The 22143-nt window shown below is 35.7% G+C and overlaps 1 protein-coding gene across 45 annotated transcripts in view; it reads right to left on the bottom strand.

Moving 5' to 3' along the window:
• The window catches only part of PCM1 (pericentriolar material 1), a 108657-nt gene that overhangs the window by 47697 nt on the left and 38817 nt on the right, over positions 1 to 22143 (bottom strand). For 22 of the 45 annotated variants that reach the window (XR_004440877.1, XR_004440875.1, XM_033226375.1 and 19 more), the window contains 9 exons: positions 21356 to 21546; positions 19866 to 20066; positions 18425 to 18644; positions 18170 to 18315; positions 17475 to 17665; positions 14837 to 15008; positions 11826 to 12184; positions 3627 to 3791; positions 1105 to 1161 (listed from right to left, as the gene is read on the bottom strand). Coding sequence is in view for 43 of the 45 variants with exons in the window: in XM_033226375.1 (XP_033082266.1) it covers positions 1105 to 1161; positions 3627 to 3791; positions 11826 to 12184; positions 14837 to 15008; positions 17475 to 17665; positions 18170 to 18315; positions 18425 to 18644; positions 19866 to 20066; positions 21356 to 21546 (1702 nt within the window). In the remaining 2 variants the exon portion in view is untranslated. The remainder of the gene's footprint in view (positions 1 to 1104; positions 1162 to 3626; positions 3792 to 11825; positions 12185 to 14836; positions 15009 to 17474; positions 17666 to 18169; positions 18316 to 18424; positions 18645 to 19865; positions 20067 to 21355; positions 21547 to 22143) is intronic. The other 23 variants (XM_033226637.1, XM_033226695.1, XM_033226443.1 and 20 more) reach the window with 3 other exon arrangements.

The raw sequence follows: 22143 nt of genomic DNA, 5'->3' as shown, positions 1-22143 counted from the left end.
ATAAAGTATGAATTGTTACAAAAATGACACTTATTATAATAAGCAGGAACCAAAACTATCTCCGTAAGAAATCTCTACTAACGGGAAAAATCCAGGTAAAAAGAATTTGATATGCAAACTTTCAACTTGTATACTATATTGCAGTTTAATCATACTTAATTTAAAAAATTCATTTCAAAGCCACAAGAACTGTTTAATGACATATTTAATACCTCTGTGATAAAATTATCAATCTAAGTTGCATATTAAAAATTAAATTATTCTCAAATAATGAATATGCCAAACACAAGCTTCATTCCCCCACCACTTCTGCAGTCAAGAGGTGGAAAGTTTATGCCAGTTTCTCCTCCTGAACTGAAATTGATTAGCTTTGGCTGGAAAAATCCCTAATCTTAATCAGGTTTCTCTAATTCCATCCTGTTTTTATATCCTATTTTCAGAGTTCTTTCTTTTCAAAGTGCTACTGATATATTCAGCTTTGTCAGTTATGAGTCCTTGTTTTATATCTTTAGATTCCCCTAAAGGTTCCATTCAAACTGGCTTTTACATTTCATTCATGTAAAGCTGCAGGAGGAGTTAAAAAAAAATTTACATCTCTAAATCATAAAGAACCATATTTAATGAGAAATATTAAAGACTAAAATAGTATTTGGGAAACTTTGTAATTTCCATGATCTTTATTTATCACAGTCTTTGCATGTAATAAATAGTTGTTTTGTTTGATGACTTATTTTTCTAAGATGTTGACTGAAAAGGAAAAATAAACTATAAAACTATTTCTAGTTCTAAGAAATATTAATGCTTTGAAGAAGTACAAAATAACCTCAAATCAAGTACTAAACCATAAAAAAGGTTTCTATTACCCTTATGAATGTGTTAGGTTACATACACTAACAGAATATGAAAACAAAAGCAGCCAATTTTACCAAGAATTATAAATGAAAGGCTTCAGAATTTTATGAATATAAATTATCTTTTACAATAGTCACATAACATATATACACTAAGCTAAATCTAAAAAGAAAAAAATCAGAACAATAAAACTTTTAGGACCAATGGGAAAAAATTAACAAAAGTGGACACCAAAACTACGCAGATTGTTACCTGGCGGTTCATTGCATGCATTTCTGTTAGACTGCTGTAGTATTCTCCTAGCATGTGCTGTAGGAAAGGGCAGACATAAGGATGAACATAAAATGTGTATGAGTAGTAAAGACAGGGTCTATAACATGAATAAGTGAATGAAAAAAAGAAATAAGCAAATTTCTTTAAAATTGTTTGCCTGAACTAAGGTTTATGCTCTACTTAAAAATAATCTCAAGGAAAAAAAATCTCAAAAGGTTTGCTATAAACCTATATTAAGGCAACTTATGATGACTATCATAATAAACTTCTATCATTCATTTTCAGAAGCATACACATCAAGGTGAACCTCCCCACAACACCCACGGGAGAAGAGGACTGCATAATTTAATACTAGCAGTCATATTATGCAATACTCTAATAATCATATGCTATGAGTAGAGTTACAAAAAGTAACATGCCTTACATGCTATAAAGAATTTTAGGTTAATGATTAAAACTAAAAATAAATCTTTTCAGGGCTGGGTGCAGTGGCTCACGCCTGTAATCCCAGCACTTTGGGAGGCCAAGGCGGACAGATCACGAGATCACGAGATCAGGAGATTGAGACCATCCTGGCTAACACAGTGAAACCCTGTCTCTACTAAAAATACAAAAAATTAGCCAGGCGTGGTGGCACGTGCCTGTAGTCCCAGCTATTCGGGAGGCTGAGGCAAGAGAATTGCTTGAACCCGGGAGGCAGAGACTGTAGTGAGCTGAGGTCGCACCACTGCACTCCAGCCTGGGTGACAGAGCGAGACTCCATCTCAAAAATTTTTTCTTTTTTTAATCTTTTCAGAATGTAAATATGTAAACTTGTACATATTTATACTATTCAAATATTTTTTAATTCACCAAAATTCAATCATTATATTTCTCTAAGTAACAGTAATAGGGCCTGAAGTATATGTCCAATTAAGACTTTCAGTTTAGTGTCCTCCTTCGACCTCTACTTGACTGTTTATTTTTTGAAGATATCACTACTTGGTAGAGAGGGTAAAAGGAAATGAAAATTATAAAATTTTAGTAAAATTCTGGGTTCAGGAGAATAGGATTGATATTTTTGCAGAAAGGAACACAGACTTAACAGAAGCCCAGCTTCTAAGTTCAGCTTTACCACTTCCTAGCAATGGGAGCTTAAGAAATTCGTTTCAAAATGCAAACAATTGTGATGTTTCTTTTCTGATTACAAAATGGTAAATGCTCATGAGTTTAAAGATGATAAAACCACTATTAACATTTTGATGCATTTTCTTCCAGCCTTTTTGCATTCAAATTTTCGTATATACATAGTTGAGATCATACTGTTGAGACAATGCTATATCTTAATTTCTTTTTTTTTCCCCCTTTGGTTTTCTCAGGTTGGATTACTACAAGTACAATTACTGGATTAAAGGCATGACTTTTGAAACTTTCCAGAAAAGTTGTACCAGTTTATATTACTGAGCCTTTATGAGTACTGAAAAACAAAACAAAAAGTGCCCTCTCTTTGACCATGTTTCCTCTGAAAAATGGAAATAAAACCAACTCAGCATTATGAGGCTCAAATGAGATTTGTTGGTAATTTGAAAATAATGGAGCATGGCACAAAAGATAGCTGCCATTATCATTTTTAAGCAAAAAACGCATGCATTTTATACTAATGCCAATGAAAGCTACTAGATTAAGGTCTACCCAGTATAGTCTAATGTCATGTTATTGCCTCTCTCTCTCCATATTTCTTTGGGATATTCTTTACAAATTAGGAAACTACTGGTGCTTACTTAAGTATTTTCTGCTGCCAAGGGACTCAAAAAGTGACAAACAGGAAATACTATAATAATGTGATTAAGGTAACAAAATAGGTTTATACAAGCTACAAGGAAAACAGGAGAAAGGGGAAACTATCCCAGCTTGGATTAGAATGGAGTTCCAGAATTAAAATTGTATTAAGAGTCCACCAGAGAAATGAACTTACAACAAAGGTAGAAAGGACTTGAGATAGAAAAATAGCTACCGAGGCGAGAAAGAATGTGATAGCTATACAAAAACTTCAGTTCAGTGCCACACAAAGAAAAAAGTGCAAGGCAGAGGGTGCTGAGAAATGAGTCTGGAAAGGCAGGAAGGAATCAAATCCCTGATGGCCATGTCTGTTCTGTGAAGGCATTCAGACTTCATCCTGCAGGCACAGTGAGCCAAAAGATTGAAGCAGGGGATGACATGATTTCATATCTAATTCTGAATCAGATAAGATATTCAGAATTTGAAATGAGGAGTTCCACAACTGTAACTATCCTTTGTTTAGAATTTTATTAAAATCTGTTCAAAACTATTAAACAGTATAACAAAAAATATTTTCAGTTTCTATTTCTCAGTATCAAGGAATGTGCAGTATAATTTCCACTATAAAACCTTCCACATGATAGATATGTGTGATACACCAATTTTAAAACCTGCTTTATTACAGCTTTTCAAATCTAAGCTGAAAACCTCCTTGTATTAATGCAAACCAAAAAAGAACATACCTGAAGATATTTCTGTAGACCTATTACATTTTATTATTTTTTCCAGTTGCTCATGATTCTTTCTGCTGAATACTTTTGCTTGAACAGGCTCTTCAGTCTGGGCTGAATGTCTGTTCCTACTTTTGCAAGGTTCACATGTGCTAGACATACTGGCACTTTCATACCCTTGAGTAAAAAAAGTGACAACTGTTATCAGTTGCAACTAACTCACACTAAAAGGGAAATTGGTTTCCACAGTCAAACAGTACAGGTAACTCAATTTAGAATGCTAGGAAGGCCTGGTATAAACAGGACACAAAACAGTAAGTATGTTTTGGAGGTATCTTTGCAATACCCTTTGGAAGCATGGGGTAACAGTAATAAATCTAACCTTCACTGTTCTTTGATACTCATCCTAATGAGTATATTCCAATTCGAAGTATATGGCAGACCTTAAATGACCCCAAATCTCTACTAGAATTCCAAGTTAGCAATTTTTAATATTAGGAAACATAAGAATTACATCCGATATATACAAATATCTATTATAGAGGGAGAGCAGTCAAATACGTTTGCCTTTCTTACTGTATCTTTTATGTGACATGACTTAAGAGGTCTTACCCACCAATAGGTTATACATATATTCTACAAAATTTACAAGTTTTTAAAATATTTTGGTATATACACAAGGTAGAAATTCCTTTTTTTTTTTTTTTTTTGCTCCACATGGATAGGTGGCTATACCTACCCTCTTTCCACTGAATTAAAATATACATCGGTCAACACACTAAATTCCAATATTTGGGGTTTTATTTTTGGACATTTTATCTGTTCAACTTAGCTATTCCAATGCCATTTTCATTCATTTAGAAACACAAGTTATACAGTACGATCAAATATCTGCTAAGACATGTCCTACTAGCTTCACTTTTTTCTTGACTACTCTGGGGCACCTGTCTTTCCATATAAACTTTGAAGTTTTTTTTTTTTTTTTTCAACTTTAAAAACAATCTCTGGGGACTCAAAATGGAATCAAATTAAAAGTATGTATTCATCTGAGGAGAACTGGAATTTAATAATCTTACGCATTTCCATCTTTTCCATCTTAAGAACATGGTTATGTTTTTGTATTTGTTCAATCTTTCTGATGTTCTTCAAAAATACTTTACAGCTTTTTATAGACCTAGTACTTTCCTTGTTAAATCTGTTCCTTATATTTTACTGCCCCCCACTCAAAACACTTTTGAATACTACTGTGAGAAGAGCATTACTCTCTACTTTCATCCTACTGGATATTACAATAGAGAAAAATATTCACACACTTATTCCATAACCAGTCACTTTAACAGTTTACCTTGTAACTCTAGGAGTTACTTTCCAGTATCTCTTGGGCTTAGTATATAAAAATGCCACCAGAAAAAACACATAAAATTTGTTTCCTTCCTTTTCCAATATTTATTACAATTATAATTCCAATTATTTGACATAATGCTTCCCAAATAATGATAAATAATGATGGTGGTACAGAAGGAATCCCTGTTTAGTTCCTAATTGAGACAGAAATATCTCTGGAGTATTTTCATTTACAATGGTGCACACTGGCTAACAGTCTTTACTACACTTAAATAACTGCCTTTGTTTTCTTTTTTTTTTATTTTCTTTTGAGACTAAGTCTCATTCTGTTAACCAGGCTCAAGTACAGTGGCACAATCTTGGCTCATTGTAACCTCCACCTACCAGGCTCAAGCAGTCCACCTGCCTCACCCTCCCAAAGTGCTGGGATTACAGACATAACTGTCTTCTTATACTCATTTTACTTCAAATTCCCTTGAGATTAGCTTCAAATTTTATCTAATCTGCTATGATTATGACTTCTGTCCCTTTGATAGAATAAATTATGTTGACAGATTTACTGGTAACAAATCATCATTACATGTCTGAAATAAACTCTAGTGTAGATAGTCTAGAATTCTTTTGATACAATGGCAGATTCAATTTGCTAATATTTTATTTTTACTTTTGAATTTATATTAGTGAGACTGATCTACTGTTTCCTTTATTAAACTGTTCTCTCTTGTCTTTATCTCCCCTTGTATAAAAATCTCTTATGATTCATAGGTTGTTTCTTCAGGTTTCCTCAGATACGATAAACTAGTATCTCCTTTTCATTCTGACATGTGGAGGGTCCTTTGGCTGAGTACAAGGTTCTTGAGTTGCAGTTCTTTCTCAACTGTGTAGCGTCATTCCACTTTTTTCTACTTCTACTTGTGTGGTAAGGAAGATTCCCTGGTGTTGCCCTGGTTCTTTTTCTTTGTATGCAACTTGGTCTTTCATGTGGAAGCTTAAGAGGATTTTTACTCTTTCCTTGGAATTCAGGGATTTTACCAGACTCTGCATAGGTGTTTGTGTGTTTCCCTCACTTCTCTCCTGGCTAGACAACTGTCAGCTGTTCTGATCTGCAGTCTCAAGTCTTTCTTCATCCCATCTATTATTTAGTTATTGCTTGTCCACCTGTTTTTTTTTTCTCCTTTAGAACTTCTTGCAAGCCTCTAATTGTTTTCTTTTGATTTTATCTATTAGTAGTTTCTTTCCATTTAATGACATAATTCTTCCCCTTGATTTTCTAGGCCAGTAATTTGGAACTTAATAGCACGTGTCCTCTTTTTCAAATAATCTAAACATTAAAACTTAAAATCATTTTTTCTCTAGTTCTAAAGAATTTGTTATAATTCAATCTGTTTATGTGCCCTTATTATTTTGTTCAGGCGTATTTGTTCAATATTTTGTTCAATAATTCTATTTTCACTAGGTTTTGCCTGTTCCAGTAGTCTACTTCTGTTTTCTCTCTGGTAACTAGGTCCCTTTTATATGCACTGCTATCTTCATTGGCCTAGTTATGACTCTTACCTTCTCTTAAGGCTAGACCCAAATGCTGGATAGCTTTAATGATGGCAAGATGAGGGTGCATGGAAGTCTCATTGCTGTGGTCAAGCAACATTTTCGCTAGCAAGTTGTCAGTCCCTCATCAAGACTATGAGAGGAATCTTCTCTACTGCTTAGTCTCTTCAGCTGCGAAGACTAATGCTCTCCCATGTACAGGGTTAAGGAAGGCTGCCACCTACTCACTCAATAACCCTTCTACCAACTAGTAGCTTGAAGTAGCAAAACACTGCTACTCTTGGGGGTAAGGGGAAGGGTCAATAATAGGAGGAATTGCACGGATCTCCTCCATCATAGCTTTCTCCAAGAATCATGGAGATCTGACCATGCTCCTGACACTCTAGGAAAGAGCCAGCAGACCCTAAAGCCTTGCTTGCATCTTCCAGATCACTGCAGGTCTACGAATAACAAATAATTTCCCAAAACACTGTCAATTTATTATCTGTGATATCCCATCTAGATTCAACCCTCCCTCTCTGTTTCCAAGGCCATCATATAAGACTTCATCATCTCAAATTTAGGTTCCAAGTTTTTTCACTGGTCTCTCAGACTAAAGTTTAGCCTCTGCCACCCAGTCTGCATGAAATTTACTGAAAGGCCTCTTGATTATTATTGATCTTAATATAAAACCAGCAATAAAGGGTATGAGTGCCAAAAGTAATATGTAAAATGACATGACTGGTAGTACAATTGCTCACTTAATAACATACAATGATTCTAAAGAAAAAAATTTTAAGTATGTTATTCTAACATGAACATTTATATAAGTGAAATTATACATTTAAATGGTGTTACCATATCAGATGAAAAATGCTGAATAAATTTTAACCAAAATTAAAATACAGGTAATGTGGTATATACAGAATTCTCATTGGGGAGTCACAATAGCTACTTTAAAAAAAATACATACAGTCATCCTCCAAAATAGCTGAAACTGTGAGGAGAAGCAGGCTATAATTATTAAGATGCCATGAAAAGAGGAAAAAAGAAAAAAAACTATGGTTTTATATATGAGTCCCAAATTAAAAACATCAAAGGCTACATTTCCAAAGTTAAGGTACTAATGTGTGACTGAATTCTTTCTCTCTTGGGTATCTTGATAGTAATCATCTGGAAGAGTAGAATTAATGAAGGTTAACAATACTTCTGAGAAACATTGGCTAGGCCAGAAAGTATAATAATAGCAAGAGTAACACATGATGTTCATTACTGAGGGTAACTGTGATGAGAGATAAGGATGTTATCTCCTATGCCACTTCACTACTCTTTCCCTTTCTCATTGTTTTTCTCAGCATGGGGAGCTGACATTACTAGAAGAAACAGTACTTCTACTTGGGCCTCCACTGAAGGTAAACAGATCAGCCATGGCACCCTAGAGACCTTGCACATGTGCAGAGAGGTTAAGGTCTGAATCACAGTACAAGCTGTCTTGGCAGAAGGCCACAGAATCATCCTGGAACATGGACAAGAGAGGCTTGTGAGAAGTTGCTATGTGGATGGACATTTTCCACTCACCTCCCTCTTGCCCCGGGATGTTTCTGTCAGGAGAGTTTCCCATCTCCTCTCAGGTTCTAATGAAACATTAGACCTTTCTTCCTCACCCTTGTAGAGTACATTTGCAGACTAAGAACAGGCTTAGCTGCAGTATAGCAATGATTCCTCAGCAACACGGTGTCCCACCATCCAAGGGACAATCATTAGCCAGCCCCTTTTATTTTGGTGTCACTCTTTTCAAGAGTGAAACAAGGGACACAGAGAAATGGCACCTTGGACTACTCTTTTCTCTACCTAAGTAATTAATAAATGACTAAATTCAAAAAGTCTACTGGTTGTTTACCAGCCAAATCTGTCAGGTCTTGCCTTGCCTAATGTTTCACATCCGTTTCATGTCCATCTTCATTAGTGAGCAAAAGGAAAGGGAGGAAGGAAGAAATGAAAAGATTCAAGGACAATAAGAATCCAGAAGTCAGTACCTTAACAGTTCTATCCAATTTTCCAAGAAAAGGGTGAAGAAAATCTAGGCCCCTACTCTCTAATAATATCAGAAGAGTACAGTGTAACCGAATAGTACGTCTGGTAACAGAAAAACTCAGTAAGGCAGGAAATCACCTTCTACTCATAAGGTCTAAGTCTAAAGTCAAGTTTAAAAGATGATTATTACATAATTTATAAATTCTTACCTCACATGCAGTACGTATTTTCACATATAAAGACCTTCTAAGGATTAAAACACGTTTCCATCATGGGAAACAAAGTTAAATGAGATTTATGAAGCTACTTCTGAAAGAATGTGAACATGCACAAAAAACACATATATATTTGGATCACTCTAGTAAGTAAGTATGGGACAGTATAACTGGCTGTACTATATCTCTCAAGACAGCAATGTAATTCCCACTATGCTGAAATATTTGTCTTATCTGTTCCCAATTCCTCTCATCCTGCTTCTTTCCCACTCTATATTTTTCTTACTGTAGTAACAATTTGAAAGGCTTTCTACACTTTTCCCCACCCACCTCTATTTACCACTTCCTTTAAGATACAATAAAAACTGGCCAGGCGCAGTGGCTCACAGTTGTAATCCCAGCACTTTGGGAGGTCGTAGGGGTCAGATCACCTGAGGTTGGGAGTTCAAGACCAGCCTGACCAACGTGGAGAAACCCCGTCTCTACTGAAAATACAAAATTAGCCAGGCATGGTGGCGCATGCCCGTAATCCCAGCTACGCGGGATGCTGAGGCAGGATAATTGCTTGAACACGAGAGGCAGAGGTTAAAGATACGTAAAAATCCTTTTTTCTAACAAATCTTGACCATTCCTATAGCACAAAAGGAATAAAAACCACATAAACCAGTGGTCCAGTTCAGTACTTTTCAGACTTTCAAGTACGTATCTTCATATCAAAAATCTTGCTAAAATGCATATGAAAGAAAAATACATACTGATTTAGCTGGCATAAGGTGAGGCCCAAAAGCATGCATTTCTAATAATCTCCCAGATGATGTAATGCTGCTTGTCCACGGTTCAGATTTTGAATAGCAAGGATTTAGCTAACTTGATTTTACCCCACATTACTTTGGCTCTGCTATGTATAGTTTGATTCTGCTATCAAGCCTTTTATTGTGTGTGTGTGCCTTAAAGCAGGGCATTCACTAACAGGTGGTCTTGAATGCTTGCTGAGCAAACTGACTGTATGTTTCCAGCAGGTATTTTCATACTTGAAGGAAAAGAGTACAAAGATCAGAACGTCAATCTTTATCTTGAAGTTAAAAGGCTGAACTACGTATTTGGAAAAGTAATTCCTCAGAATAAAGGAGTTTCAGAAAACTAAAAACATAGCATTTCTAGGGTTAGGTGGTCATAACCATAAATTAGCTAAGGTTCCTCTAAAATCTGCTACTTGAAGTATAGTCCACAGACCAATATTGGCAACACAAAAGAGTCTGTTAGGAAGGCAGACTCTCACGTCCCTTCCAAGCCAAATGAATCAAGAATCTGCACTTAAACTGTATTCCTAAGGAGATGTGTGTGAAACACTCAAGTTTAAGAAGTGTTGCCCTATCAGATTCAAATTAACTATTTGAATGAGACGATGCTGAAATTTAAAATGTCAGTTTTTCTTCATTTATTTATATGACAAAGAGCATCTTTGTGGGGGTAAAGCACTAGGAAATAGAAAGCTCTGAGTTGCCTAACGGCCCTGTCTCAAAATGGCCATTATCTACTTAAATCTTCTCTGGTAGCACCAAGAGTAATTTTGGAAAAGCACAGTAACTTTCTGAATAGCTTCAGATTACCAATTAATTTACTAAATAAACCAACTTCTCCTAAACCTTTATAACCAGAAAATTACTTCAAGGCTGATAATACGCATGCTAAGAAAAATGTCACCCCTTTCACTACTGTTCAAATCTGCTTTTTAAACCATCAGTCAGATTCTTCACATGGGCTTCAAGGTAGGAGCCAAGGAGTTCAAGGACAGATGAATTACTGACATTTTTTAAAATGTGCCAACATTCTCTTTTATATCTGTGGTTTTCATTAGATTTTTCAAAGGTTTCATTATCCAAAAGTGATTAATATGAAGGTTGCCAAAGTTTACAGGTGTATTTTTTTACTATAGGATTTCTCAGGGCCTTTACTATACTTGTATGTGTTGTGAACTCCCAAGAAAGGGAGTTAGCAGTGTGCAATGCATTTCAAACTTTCTGATTATAAGCCTAGAATACTTTGTTCTTAAACATCAATTTCTTTTTTTCCAGACAGAGTCTTGCTCTGTCACCCAGGCTGGGAGTACAGTGGCATGATGTTGGCTCACTGCAACCTCTGTCTCCCAGGTTCAAGTGATTCTTGTGTCTCAGCCTCCTGAGTAGCTGGATTACAGGCACGCCCACCACACCCGGCTAATTTTTGTATTTTTAGTAGAGATGGGGTTTCACCACGTTGGCCAGGCTGGTCTCGAACTCCTCGTCTAAGGTGATTCACTTGCCTCAGCTTCCCAAAGTGCTGGGATTACAGGCATGAGCCACTGCACCCGGCCTTAAGCATCAAATATCTCCTTAAACTCAGAACAACCTTTCAAGGCCACAGCCCATCCTTTGCAAACATAAAAAGAATATCCTTCAGCTGTAATACTGCAGATTTTAGCTAATAAAACTATTTTTAACCTAGTATACTTCGGTAAATAATTCAAAAATCACAGAAAACATATTTTTGTTAAGAGGTATGAAGCTAACACCATAAAGAAAACTTCAAAAATTTTTTTAAAAGAACTCTGATACTCAATGGCAAGATTGAGTAAAATATGAGGTTAGCTCCAGGAGGACTAAAGCCAGCCTGTTTTGAAACTGTTTTGTCTATATGATATTCAAAAACTGCAATATATTTAGAAGCCCACTTTTCCTTAAATGCATCAATCAAGAATCCATCTAAAAGTCATGACCAAAGAGTTGGATGCAGGATCCACTACAACAGCAAAAGAGAAAAAAGAGTAAAATGTGGGCATTTGGGCAATTTTTCAAGAACTTACAAAATAGAAGCTTTAAGAAGCACCAAAAATAAATGCCATGTTTTACAACATTAATCCAGAAAATTAAACCCTATTTCAAATATTATTTTGTAAAAAAAAAAAAATTACATATAAAGGTAACTAAAAATGACTGTTCAACTAAGTCTAGCACAGCACGTGCACATCTAGCCTTTCTAAAACTATATCTCAACATGTCAAAGTGAGATTACCAACATTTACACTGATCAACATTCAACAAATTTCAACACTTACTGATGTTTTTAACTCTGCTCTTCAGCTGAGTAGAATTCCTCTTCTTACTTTTTGACTTGGGAGTTTTATCTTTAGATGCCAGGCTGGCCTGTGCAGATGCTTTTCTTGTCTTGAATGTTTTAGTCACTGTTGTTGGATCTACTGGATCAGGCATACTGCTAAAGCTTTCCAATGATTCTTCATCAAATTGGCGTCTTCTTCCGTTTCTATCTACTTGATTTTTGCGGTTACTATTTGTAGATTTTTCTACAGACACTGCAAATCCAGTCTTGATAAACGGTTTCTCTACTTCACCTTCTTGGTCATATAACCATGGTGTCCTACTGCTTTCCACCTCCTCTTCAGGCAGTTTTTTATTCCTTACCAACGAAAACAAGTTTTTATAAGTTAACAATTACAGATTTCTTTATTTACAAAAACTCCAAATATACTGAATTTATAGTCTACTCTTGAGCAGATTTAGGTGAATGAAACTGTCAAGAGGCTATAGAAATGTTTTCACAAACATACAGTTTAAATATGCAAATATCACATAAGCTAAGGTACTAAATTAGTTTTAATTCTGGACCCATCCCACTAAACCACTTTTACTGCCAAAGTTCCTTATCAAAGATCTAGCATTTGCAATGGAAAACAGTTGGAAAGAAAAATCAGGCTAGCTGCGATGGCTCACACCTGTAATCCCAGAACTTTGGAAGGCCGAGGCAGGAGGACTGCTTGAGCCCAGGAGTTCAAGACCAGCCTGGGCAAGACGGTGAGACACGGTTTCTACAAAAAATTTTAAAAATGAGCCAGGCACAGAGGCACGTGCCTCCAGTCCTAGACATTCAGGAGGCTGAGGCGGGAGGATCCCCTGAGCCCAGGAATTCAAAGAGGCAGCGAACTATGATCATGCCAATTGCATTTCTGCCTGGGTAACAAAGTTAGACCCTGTCTCTAGAAAAAAACAACAAAAAGAAAAATCAAAGGAAGATGGGACATAAAAGAACAAAAAGTTGGAAGAATGGCTCAGAAAGAGCTATAGCAGAGGGCTTGGGAACATACATGGATTTGTGTTCACCTAAAGCAGTTCAAGTAGAACAAGAATTTGGTGAAAACAATTGGTCATTCAACTAGTAATTTATTTCTCCACTCCTTAAGTCCATAGTTCTATTAGTCTACTGTCATTTCGCAAATTTTATCTGCTGAACACTAACATCCCTTAATATTTAATAGGTACTCATCGGTCATCTAGGCTGGGGAGAAAACACATAAAACAAAGTTAAACAGGTCTGTAAAATATCTCAGAACTTTTAATATGCCAACATGCTTTATAAATCTCTTAAGAGTGCTAGTGAGCAAGAAGTCCCAAACTTTATCACAGAACCTAGTGTGAACACCACCACTGCTCCTAAGAATAGTCTGAGACAGTGACCTACAGGATTTAACTCAAGACAAGGGTTAGAAACCTATAACTGACAGGCCAAATTCAGCCTGCTGCCTGTTTCCACATGGCCTCTAAGAGCTAAAAATGTCTTTTATATTCTTAAATAGTTGGAAGAAAAAAATTAAAATAGTTTGTGACAAATGAAAATTATATGAAATTAAAATTTCAGTGCCCATAAATAAAGTGTTATTGGAGAACACAGCCATACTCATGTTTACATATTGTCTATGGTTGCTATTGTGCAAAACTGTCACAGATGAATGGCTATGATAAACAGCATATGGCCAGCAAGGCCTAAAATACTAACTAGTCTTTTATAGGAAAAGTTTTCTGACCCCTGAGTAAGACTACAGGATTTTATCTGACTTCTTATCTCTAATCATTTAATTCCATGAAATTACAATAGTTGAGATTTTGGGAAAGGAGGCCTAATCTGAAGTAGGCCAAATATCTAAAATATTAGACATTCAGATCCATTCTAAAAAAGACATAAGTAACTAATTTAAAACCAGAGTAATTTTTTACTATCAATTATATAAAAAACATGGAAAATAATGAAGTAGGGACATTTTGGTAGGAAGGTCTATTCACTGAAGCTTTGAATAATTGTTTACTGCTTGTGATGGATATTCATTCAACAATCATTTCTGAATAGCAACTGTGAGCGAACACTGTGTTAGGCTTCTGACAATAGAATACCTTTATAGAGCAACATGAGATTTAACAGGAAAATATAGAAAAACTAAAAAAAGGAGTCAACAAAGTAAGGGATGTTAATCACAGGATTCCTAGTGGTAAATATAAAGTTGGAATTCTCAGAGTTATTGGTTAATCAAGTAAAAAAAAAAAAAAAAAAATCCCAGTTAATGATTAGGTAATTAAACAGTGTCAAAATGCTAATAGAAGAGCCTGAGACATTCCTAATCACACAGCTAAAGACAACTATAATGTGAATTATATATATTTTTAGAGTAGGAAAGACAATCAGAGAGATACATCTGAGAGATTTTCAACTGAGCCAATCTTTCACATTGAGTCAAAAATTGTGTTTCAGAAGATTATAGCATTAAAAAATAATAAATGTAAGAAACAAAGAGGAAAAAGAAATCCTAACTATGATTAATACCATGCATCCTCAAAACTTATGAGGCAAAAGTTGCTTTTATAATCCAATAGTACTCAACATTTTATTTGAATAGGCTTTAGGAAGTGATTCTAATCAAGAGCTAGGAATCAAAAAAAGGGATCATCACTTAACAACTATCTTCTAGCAGTTAATATTAGTTTCCAACCCTAAGTCAGTGAACAGCAAACTGGTTTAACCTTAGACAGGTATCAAATCAGAGACTAAAGAAATCCTATGAGTTATGCCACATCCTTCCAAACTGAACTTTTCGTGTACCAGGGTTACCAGGAAGTATCTGGCATCTTATCTACTGATACGTCAAAGTTTCATGTTTCCAACATCATCAAGCCAAATCATCACAAATGTCCTCCCTAGTTGCGTTTTCAAATTACATATAATTAGATGTAATCACAAAAGTCAATGTTTAAGCAATGAAAGACTATGTTTACAATCAGGTACCTTGGTTTCTCTGCTCCAATAGAGGAACTGCTTTCAAAAGGTTTTGGAAAAGCCATATGTTCTGTTTTTCCTGAAGAATTTTGGACTAAGGGTTGCTGCTGTTCACTGGGTGTAGAGATATTCTGAGAAAAATCTCCGAAATTAGAAGGAAATAAAGGGCTGAAATTCATACCTAATCGGTAAAATCAATGGGTAAGAGAAAAATAAAGAAATGTCTTTAGCTTTAAAATGAAATTAAAAGACAGTTTTAATTAAATATGCCATTCAAATACACCAAAACAAAAAATTGTTAATTAAAAAAAAAAAGCTAATACCTATCTAATCACTGTTTACAGCTCAGGCCACTACGTTTTAGGCATTGGTCAAAGACAACAAATAATCCCCACTCCCTTAAGAGCTAAAAGTTAGAAATAATAGTACCTGACATTTATCAATTACTGGGTGACACACACTACTGTAGGCACTTTACATGTTATTTGCTTTAATACTTAAAACGTTACAAAATAGATACTGCACTCATTTTACCATTGAGAAACTACGGTTAGAGATCAAATGTCTAATAAATGAAAAAGATGGTTAGATCTCGGGTCTGCATTACTCCTACGCTTATGTTGTTTCTACTCTATTTTTATTGGGAAAGTAGAATATAATTAAATACTTACCAAATACTGTTATGAATCAGAAGTATTTGCAAAAGGCTACTAACAATGTGGGGGGAAAGAGACTGGGAAGGTTTCACAAAAATTGTACTATTTACAAACAATGAAGAGCCTTTATATACAGATGGTGTGAGTATGAAGTATATTTTAGTAAAAAGGAAGAGCATTTGCAATTTCTTATTACTTAAAAGTCTACTCATGTGATGTTTGCTGCCAATACTAACTGACACTCAAGAACTAAAAAGCCTGTTAAGTTTTTTATGCCACACTGTCTTGAAAATCTCATTAAGAAAAAAACACTGTGGTATACATACATATACACACACACACACACATATATACATCTATATATATACACATTGCTAGGCAAAAGACTATAATATACATATATAAGAAGTATTGAGTACATATATATTGTGATATATACACACATACACACACACACACACACATATATATATATTCACAAAGCCCTCTCAACCTTTTTTCTCCTCCTGTATTCCCTGTCAACACCTTTAACTCCTCCTCATGATTCACCTCATATAATCAATCAGTCACTTAACTTATTCACTCTATCACTAAAATGTCTTTCAGTTACTCCTTTTTCTTGATCCCTACTGACAAGGCCTAAGGCCAGGCTATCATTCTTTCTATATTATTATGACAGTCTTCTGTTCACCAGCTGTATCTTCCACTCCTTTCCTCCAACTTCTGAACACTTTCACCAGTATAATCTTTCTAAAATATAAATTTCATGTTATCCTTTGCTCAGAGTCCTTCAATGGCACCCTCATCTGCAATATAAAACCTAAGCTTCTTTACACATCATAAAATGTCTCTGCCACTCTTCAACCACATCAATTACTCTTCCCCTAAATACTAGCCACGCTTAAATACCTCTAAATTCCCTGAGTGATGTATTATTTCATTGCTTTATAACTCTAAGTGGTTCTATTTATTAGAAAGCCCTTTCATTTCTAATCTCTCTGGAAATAAATTCTATTCATTCTTTAGTTTAAGTATCACTTTTTTCTGGGTGGGGGGGACTGATTTGCTAACACTCCCCAGCATTTGCACCACTGTTACGGCACCCGTGGCACTGTACTGTAAGCATTCATTAATAGCATCCTCACTAGACCCTGAATTCCTTGAAGGATCAGTTACTCATCTTTAGATCCCAGTAACTCACATCATGCCTGGTATGTAATGAGTACACAAAAAAAAACATCCAAAGAAAAGCTTAAGCTAAATGTGCTCTCCTTTAGTCTATTACTATCTACCTAACAAGATATGGTACTCCTCTAGAAGAGCACTGTCTTACTCATCTTTACTCTCCCAGCGTTTTACATAGTGCCTAGTATACAGCAGCCAATGAACAGGTTAATTCTCTTTCCTCTTAATAAATAGTTGAAGCAATCATTGCTAAGTAGTTTACTTAATTTCATTAGAAACCATATTATTAAAGTTTGGTTTAAAAGAAACAAAGTAGGCTGGGTGCAGTGGCTCATGCCTGTAATCCCAGCACCGCAGGAGGCCAAGGCAGGCAGATCACCTGAGGTCGGGAGTTTGAGACCGCCTGACCAACACAGAGAAACCCCGTCTCAACTAAAAATACAAAATTAGCCAGGCGTGGTGGCAAATGCCTGTAATCCCAGCTACTTGGGAGACTGAGGCAGGAGAATCCCTTGAACCTGGGAGGCAGAGGTTGCCGTGAGCCAAGATCGCGTCATTGTACTCCAGCCTGGGCAAGAAGAATGAAACTCCGCCTCAAAAAAAAAAAAAATATATATATATACACACACACACACACACACACATATATATGTACATGTGTACATATATAGAAAAGAGTTTGCAACTTTCTTTGCAAACATTCCCTACCCCATTCCAAAAGAAAATGTTAAAACATCTATGCAAGAGACAAATTATGTTCTCAAATACTGCTTTTATTTATTTTCTCTTCAGGTTAAGTCACCTACCTGGTGCAAATGATGAAAAGTTAGTAAATCCAGGTATACTGAAGAGATTTACAGGCTGTGTTGGAAAGCTGAAAGGACAAAATAGACTGGGAGAAGGAGGGTGCGATGCACTACTGCCTCTTTCCTTGCTTCCAGGTTTTTCTGGATGCTGATTTTGTTGGCGCATAAGCTCATTTAACATTTGTTTCAACCTACAAAAATTTAAGTCAGTAATCTAAAAATAAGTTATATTACCATATATAAAGTACATTCAGGAAGAATACATGTAAAAAATGATTCAAAAGCATGCAGACAAACTGCTCTGATACTATAATAATATGTGCTTGGTCTAGAGGCTTAATTCAGTAACCTTCCCTCTGAAACAAGAAATGAACTTAGTACTTCTGTCCGACAGTCAGTAAAACTCTTAAGAAACTCACTTTTTTGTTTGTTTATAGCTTCACTGTGGTACAATTTACACACCATAAAATTTGCCAAAATGTAAGTGTAAAATTTAGTAACATAAATTTATAAAAACAGAAATCCATGTTATTAAAAGGAAATATAAGGCAAATCACCACTCATAAAATTCTCAAGGGACGGAGAACGTCCAAATACGCAATTTGGTCTTGCTCTTCTCTCCCAGAAGCTAATTGTAAAACCTTTGCTCAATGTTAGCTCTTATATAGTCGCAATACTTCTAAGAAACAGATTACCTCTGAACATTATTCTGTTGCCATGTTAGCTGAGTATAGCACTGGTTCAACTGGTGCATTATGAAGTGTACTTGAGGAGATGCAACATTGCTGGGCATAACACTGTAAGGACCCGTGAGAAGAGTTTGTAGCAGACAAGATAGAGTCTATTGAAAGAAAATGTTTGTTAATAGTTACTGATGACTTGAGAAAAATTTGTATTGCTTCAAAAGTTATAAAAATAGAAGAAAAATATACTTTCACAGCAAATTTTACCTGCTGGTCTTGCATCAAAGTCTGACAAATATTGACACTAAAATCAAGCTGTTTCTTCAGCTGATTGATTTGTTCTTGCCATTGTTCTTTCTCTTCTACATAAGACAGCTCTGACACCCAACGAAGGTTTTCTTGCCGTTGCATGCTGATATTCTGTTGCCTTGTCTTGGCTAAAGGACGGTAATTTTCATCTGCTGAAAAAGGGCAATTGTTCTTCCACCTAACAAAAGATTGAAAGCATTAAGTCATCACACATAATAATTTGGTTTTAAAAATACAGCAATAAACTCTGATACTCTGGCCTACGGGCCAATATTCTCTTTTAAATTCAAAGAATATATAAAGTATTAAAAAATATAGAGAGGGGAGAAAGTCCAGATCATTAGCTTTGTACAATTATCAGTTTTCAATAGTTTCCAGTCTTTTTCATTAATGTTTTTACACAGAAGTGTCCATATAATTAAGTATTCTGCAAAATAAAAATATTCATTATGTCACAAGTACTTTTCCATTCTTCATGCTTTCAGTTCGACCATATAGCACTTCATCAAGTGGACTACTATATCAACTTCACCATCTTTAATTCACGAAAAAATTTTCAGTTATAATTATTAGTAACAATGTAATAATATCTTTGTTGACAGACCCTTTTCACTATCTACAATTTGTTATTTTTGGTTAATTCTCAACAACACAAGTGAAGACTGATCCAGTTTACCTGCATCTGTTGGAACAACATTCTTCTAGTATAATAAAGTATCTATCTGTTCTTTGTGCCTGGTTCCTAGCACAGAGTTCGTAAAACCCTTGGAATCTCCCAAGTGACAGTGTCTTCTGTTATCCATAACAAGCCCCTTCAACCAGATCTGAATTTTTGCTAATGAGACCAATCACCAACAGTCAACAATTTTATCAATTGTGCCTAAGCAATGAAATCTCCTAAAAAACCCTAAACAGAGTTCAGCCAGCTTCTGGGTCAATGAACACATCGAAGTGCTGGGGAGGGTGGGACACAGAGGAAAGCATGGAAGCTCTGCACACCTGCCCAAAACATACATTGTCCTAATGCACCTCTTCCATTTGGCTGTTCAGAATCCTTTATAAGAAATGAGAAAACATAAGTGTTTTCCTGTATTTCATGAGTTGTTCTAGCAAATAAACCTGAAGGGGGTTGCAGGAACTCCCAAATTTCTAGCCACGTTGGACAGAAGTGTGGGTAACGTGGGGACCAAGTACTTGAAGTTGAAGTCTGAAGTGAGGGCAGTCTTACCGAACTGAGCCCCTTAACTTGTGGAGTCTGCACTAACTGAACAGTTAGTGTAAAAACTGAACTGAATTGTAAGACATTCAGTTGGCTTGGAGAATTGCAGAAGTGCTTGCTGTCAGTCAAAAAGACCTGGACCTCGGGAATTAAGCACAAAATTAAAATACTGAAACTAACCTATTTTTAGTTTCCTTTCCACTGTAGGAGTTATAATTCACACTGTTAGAAGGATACACAGAAAAGTTATCGTTGGAACTGGCATCTTGCTCTTCTTCCTCCTCTTCATCTGTCCGAACAATTCCTTCAGAAAGGTAACCGTCTTCATCTCCTTCTTCATCCAGTGCACACTGGGTAGACCCTCCCCAAGTTGCCATTGTTCTAGTGATTAAGAGACATAAAACCGATGTCATTCTGGAGATAAGCTAAATACTCTGCCACCTACTGTGTGCTAAACATTGTTTGAAACATAAATATACATGTCTGCATATAAAATTTCATTTAATCACAGGAACTATGCTATGGGTGGCACTCTCCCTATTGCTGTTAAATAGAATATGTTTAGTTTGCCTTTCTGAAAACAATTCTTCAAACAAATTTAAATAATCATCATATCCCCTGGGACTATTTCTCAAAGTTAAACTGCCCTTAACTTTTCCCTGAGGGAGTTTTCAAGATCAGTGCCATTCAGCAGATCTTTCAATAATTATGGCAATAATCTGTATCTGTACCATCCAATACAGCAGATGCTAGGTACACATGGCTACTGAGCACTTAAAATGTAGCTAATATGACTGAGAAAATAAATTTTTAATTTCATTTGATTTAAATTTAAATAACTACATATATCTAGTGGCTGCCATACTGGACAGCAAAACTCCAGACCAATGATTCTGAAACCAGATGCTCATCAAAACTATCTGAAGAACTCTGCAGAGGAACAGAGGTGTAGTACCCAGAACAGAATAAAATATTGAAGATACAGTCTGATCAGTAAAATGCATATTGGGACTCCAAAAATAGAAGCAGTTCATCTGAGAAGAGAGTAGGGCTTGGTGCAAAATTCCAGAAATTCCAGAAATGCCGTCTATCAACAGGGAAGGTCATGAACACATCTAAATTTCAGTATTTTAGATATGGCTATTACCATATAGCTAAATAATTCACTGATCTTACAGACGACCAACTCTTAGAAATATTCTAAATATGGACATTTTAAACTGAAATCCTAAAAACTAAATTATTATTATACTATAAAAACTAAATTATTATTATAATAAAATGATCCTTAAGAACCTTACAAACAGCAGATACTCAATTTAAGCAAAAAACTGTTTATTTCTGGCTCGACAGAAAAGCACCACAAAATATCAAGTGTTCTCTTTTTATAAACTTAAGAAAATAAGGCTTATACACACAAGAAAATCTATATCACCATTTGATCAAGTGCCATAGTAATTTTAAGTCAGAAGAGAAAGCTGATGCTACCAGAAGTCATAACAGAAAGTGGATGGATTCAGTTAACTTGGGTCACAAAGGTGGTAGTTAAATAGTAGCCTCACTGAAATAGATTTGTGCTGTGGTGTAGAGGAGAAATGTGGCTGCCTAGCCTACAGGTCAATCTTTGGCAGGTGACGTTTTTAGAAAAGTGATTTATGCAGCTCTCTTACTTTTCTGTTCTACTTTGCTGAGGAGTACATAGATTCTCAGATCCATCACTTCTCAATGACACAGCCACTGGAGATGCAGTTTCAGCTAGACCTTGCCTCCTCTGATGTTCAGCCATCAGAGCTTCAAGCTGCTTTCTTCTCTGTCGCAGCTCTTCCCTCAACATTTCATGTCTTCTCATTTCTGACCACAACTATTTTTTTTAAGAAACCAGAGTTAAGTAAATATTTGGATTTGCTATAACTTAAAAGAGTAAAAGACTAATAATATTGTCAGTATCAACAAAGCTTTCTCTTCTCATTCTCTCCTTTCTACAGTAAGATGTCCATAAAAGTTAAAATAATAATTTAGTTATGAATACGAAAAAATTAGGCAATCTTTTTTTTTTTTTTGAGACAGAGTCTTACTCTGTCACCTGGGCTAGAGTGCAGTGGCGTGATCTCGGCTCACTGCAACCTCTGCTTCTCAGATTCAAGTGATTCTCCTGCCTCAACAGGTGCCCACCACTATGCCCAGCTCATTTTTTTGTATTTTTTAGTAGAGACAGGGTATCACCATGTTGGCCAGGCTGGTCTTGAATTCCTGACCTCAGGATCTGCCCACTTCGGCCTCCCATAGTGCTAGGATTATAGGTGTGAGCCACCACACCTGGCCTATTGATTCTTAATAGAAACAAGTAGAATGCAAATATACTTTAGAAATTATTTAGGAAAAATTATATTTTCTACAAATTACATATAAATAAAATATCAAAGGACAGGTCTAACTGAAATGAGTATGATTTGTTGCA

The sequence above is a fragment of the Trachypithecus francoisi genome, unplaced genomic scaffold (assembly GCF_009764315.1).
Source record: "Trachypithecus francoisi isolate TF-2019V2 unplaced genomic scaffold, Tfra_2.0 Contig01440, whole genome shotgun sequence".
Taxonomy (NCBI): Eukaryota; Metazoa; Chordata; class Mammalia; order Primates; family Cercopithecidae; genus Trachypithecus; species Trachypithecus francoisi.
Note: the sequence above shows the minus strand (reverse complement) of the source record. Positions and strands in the feature narration are given on the sequence as shown.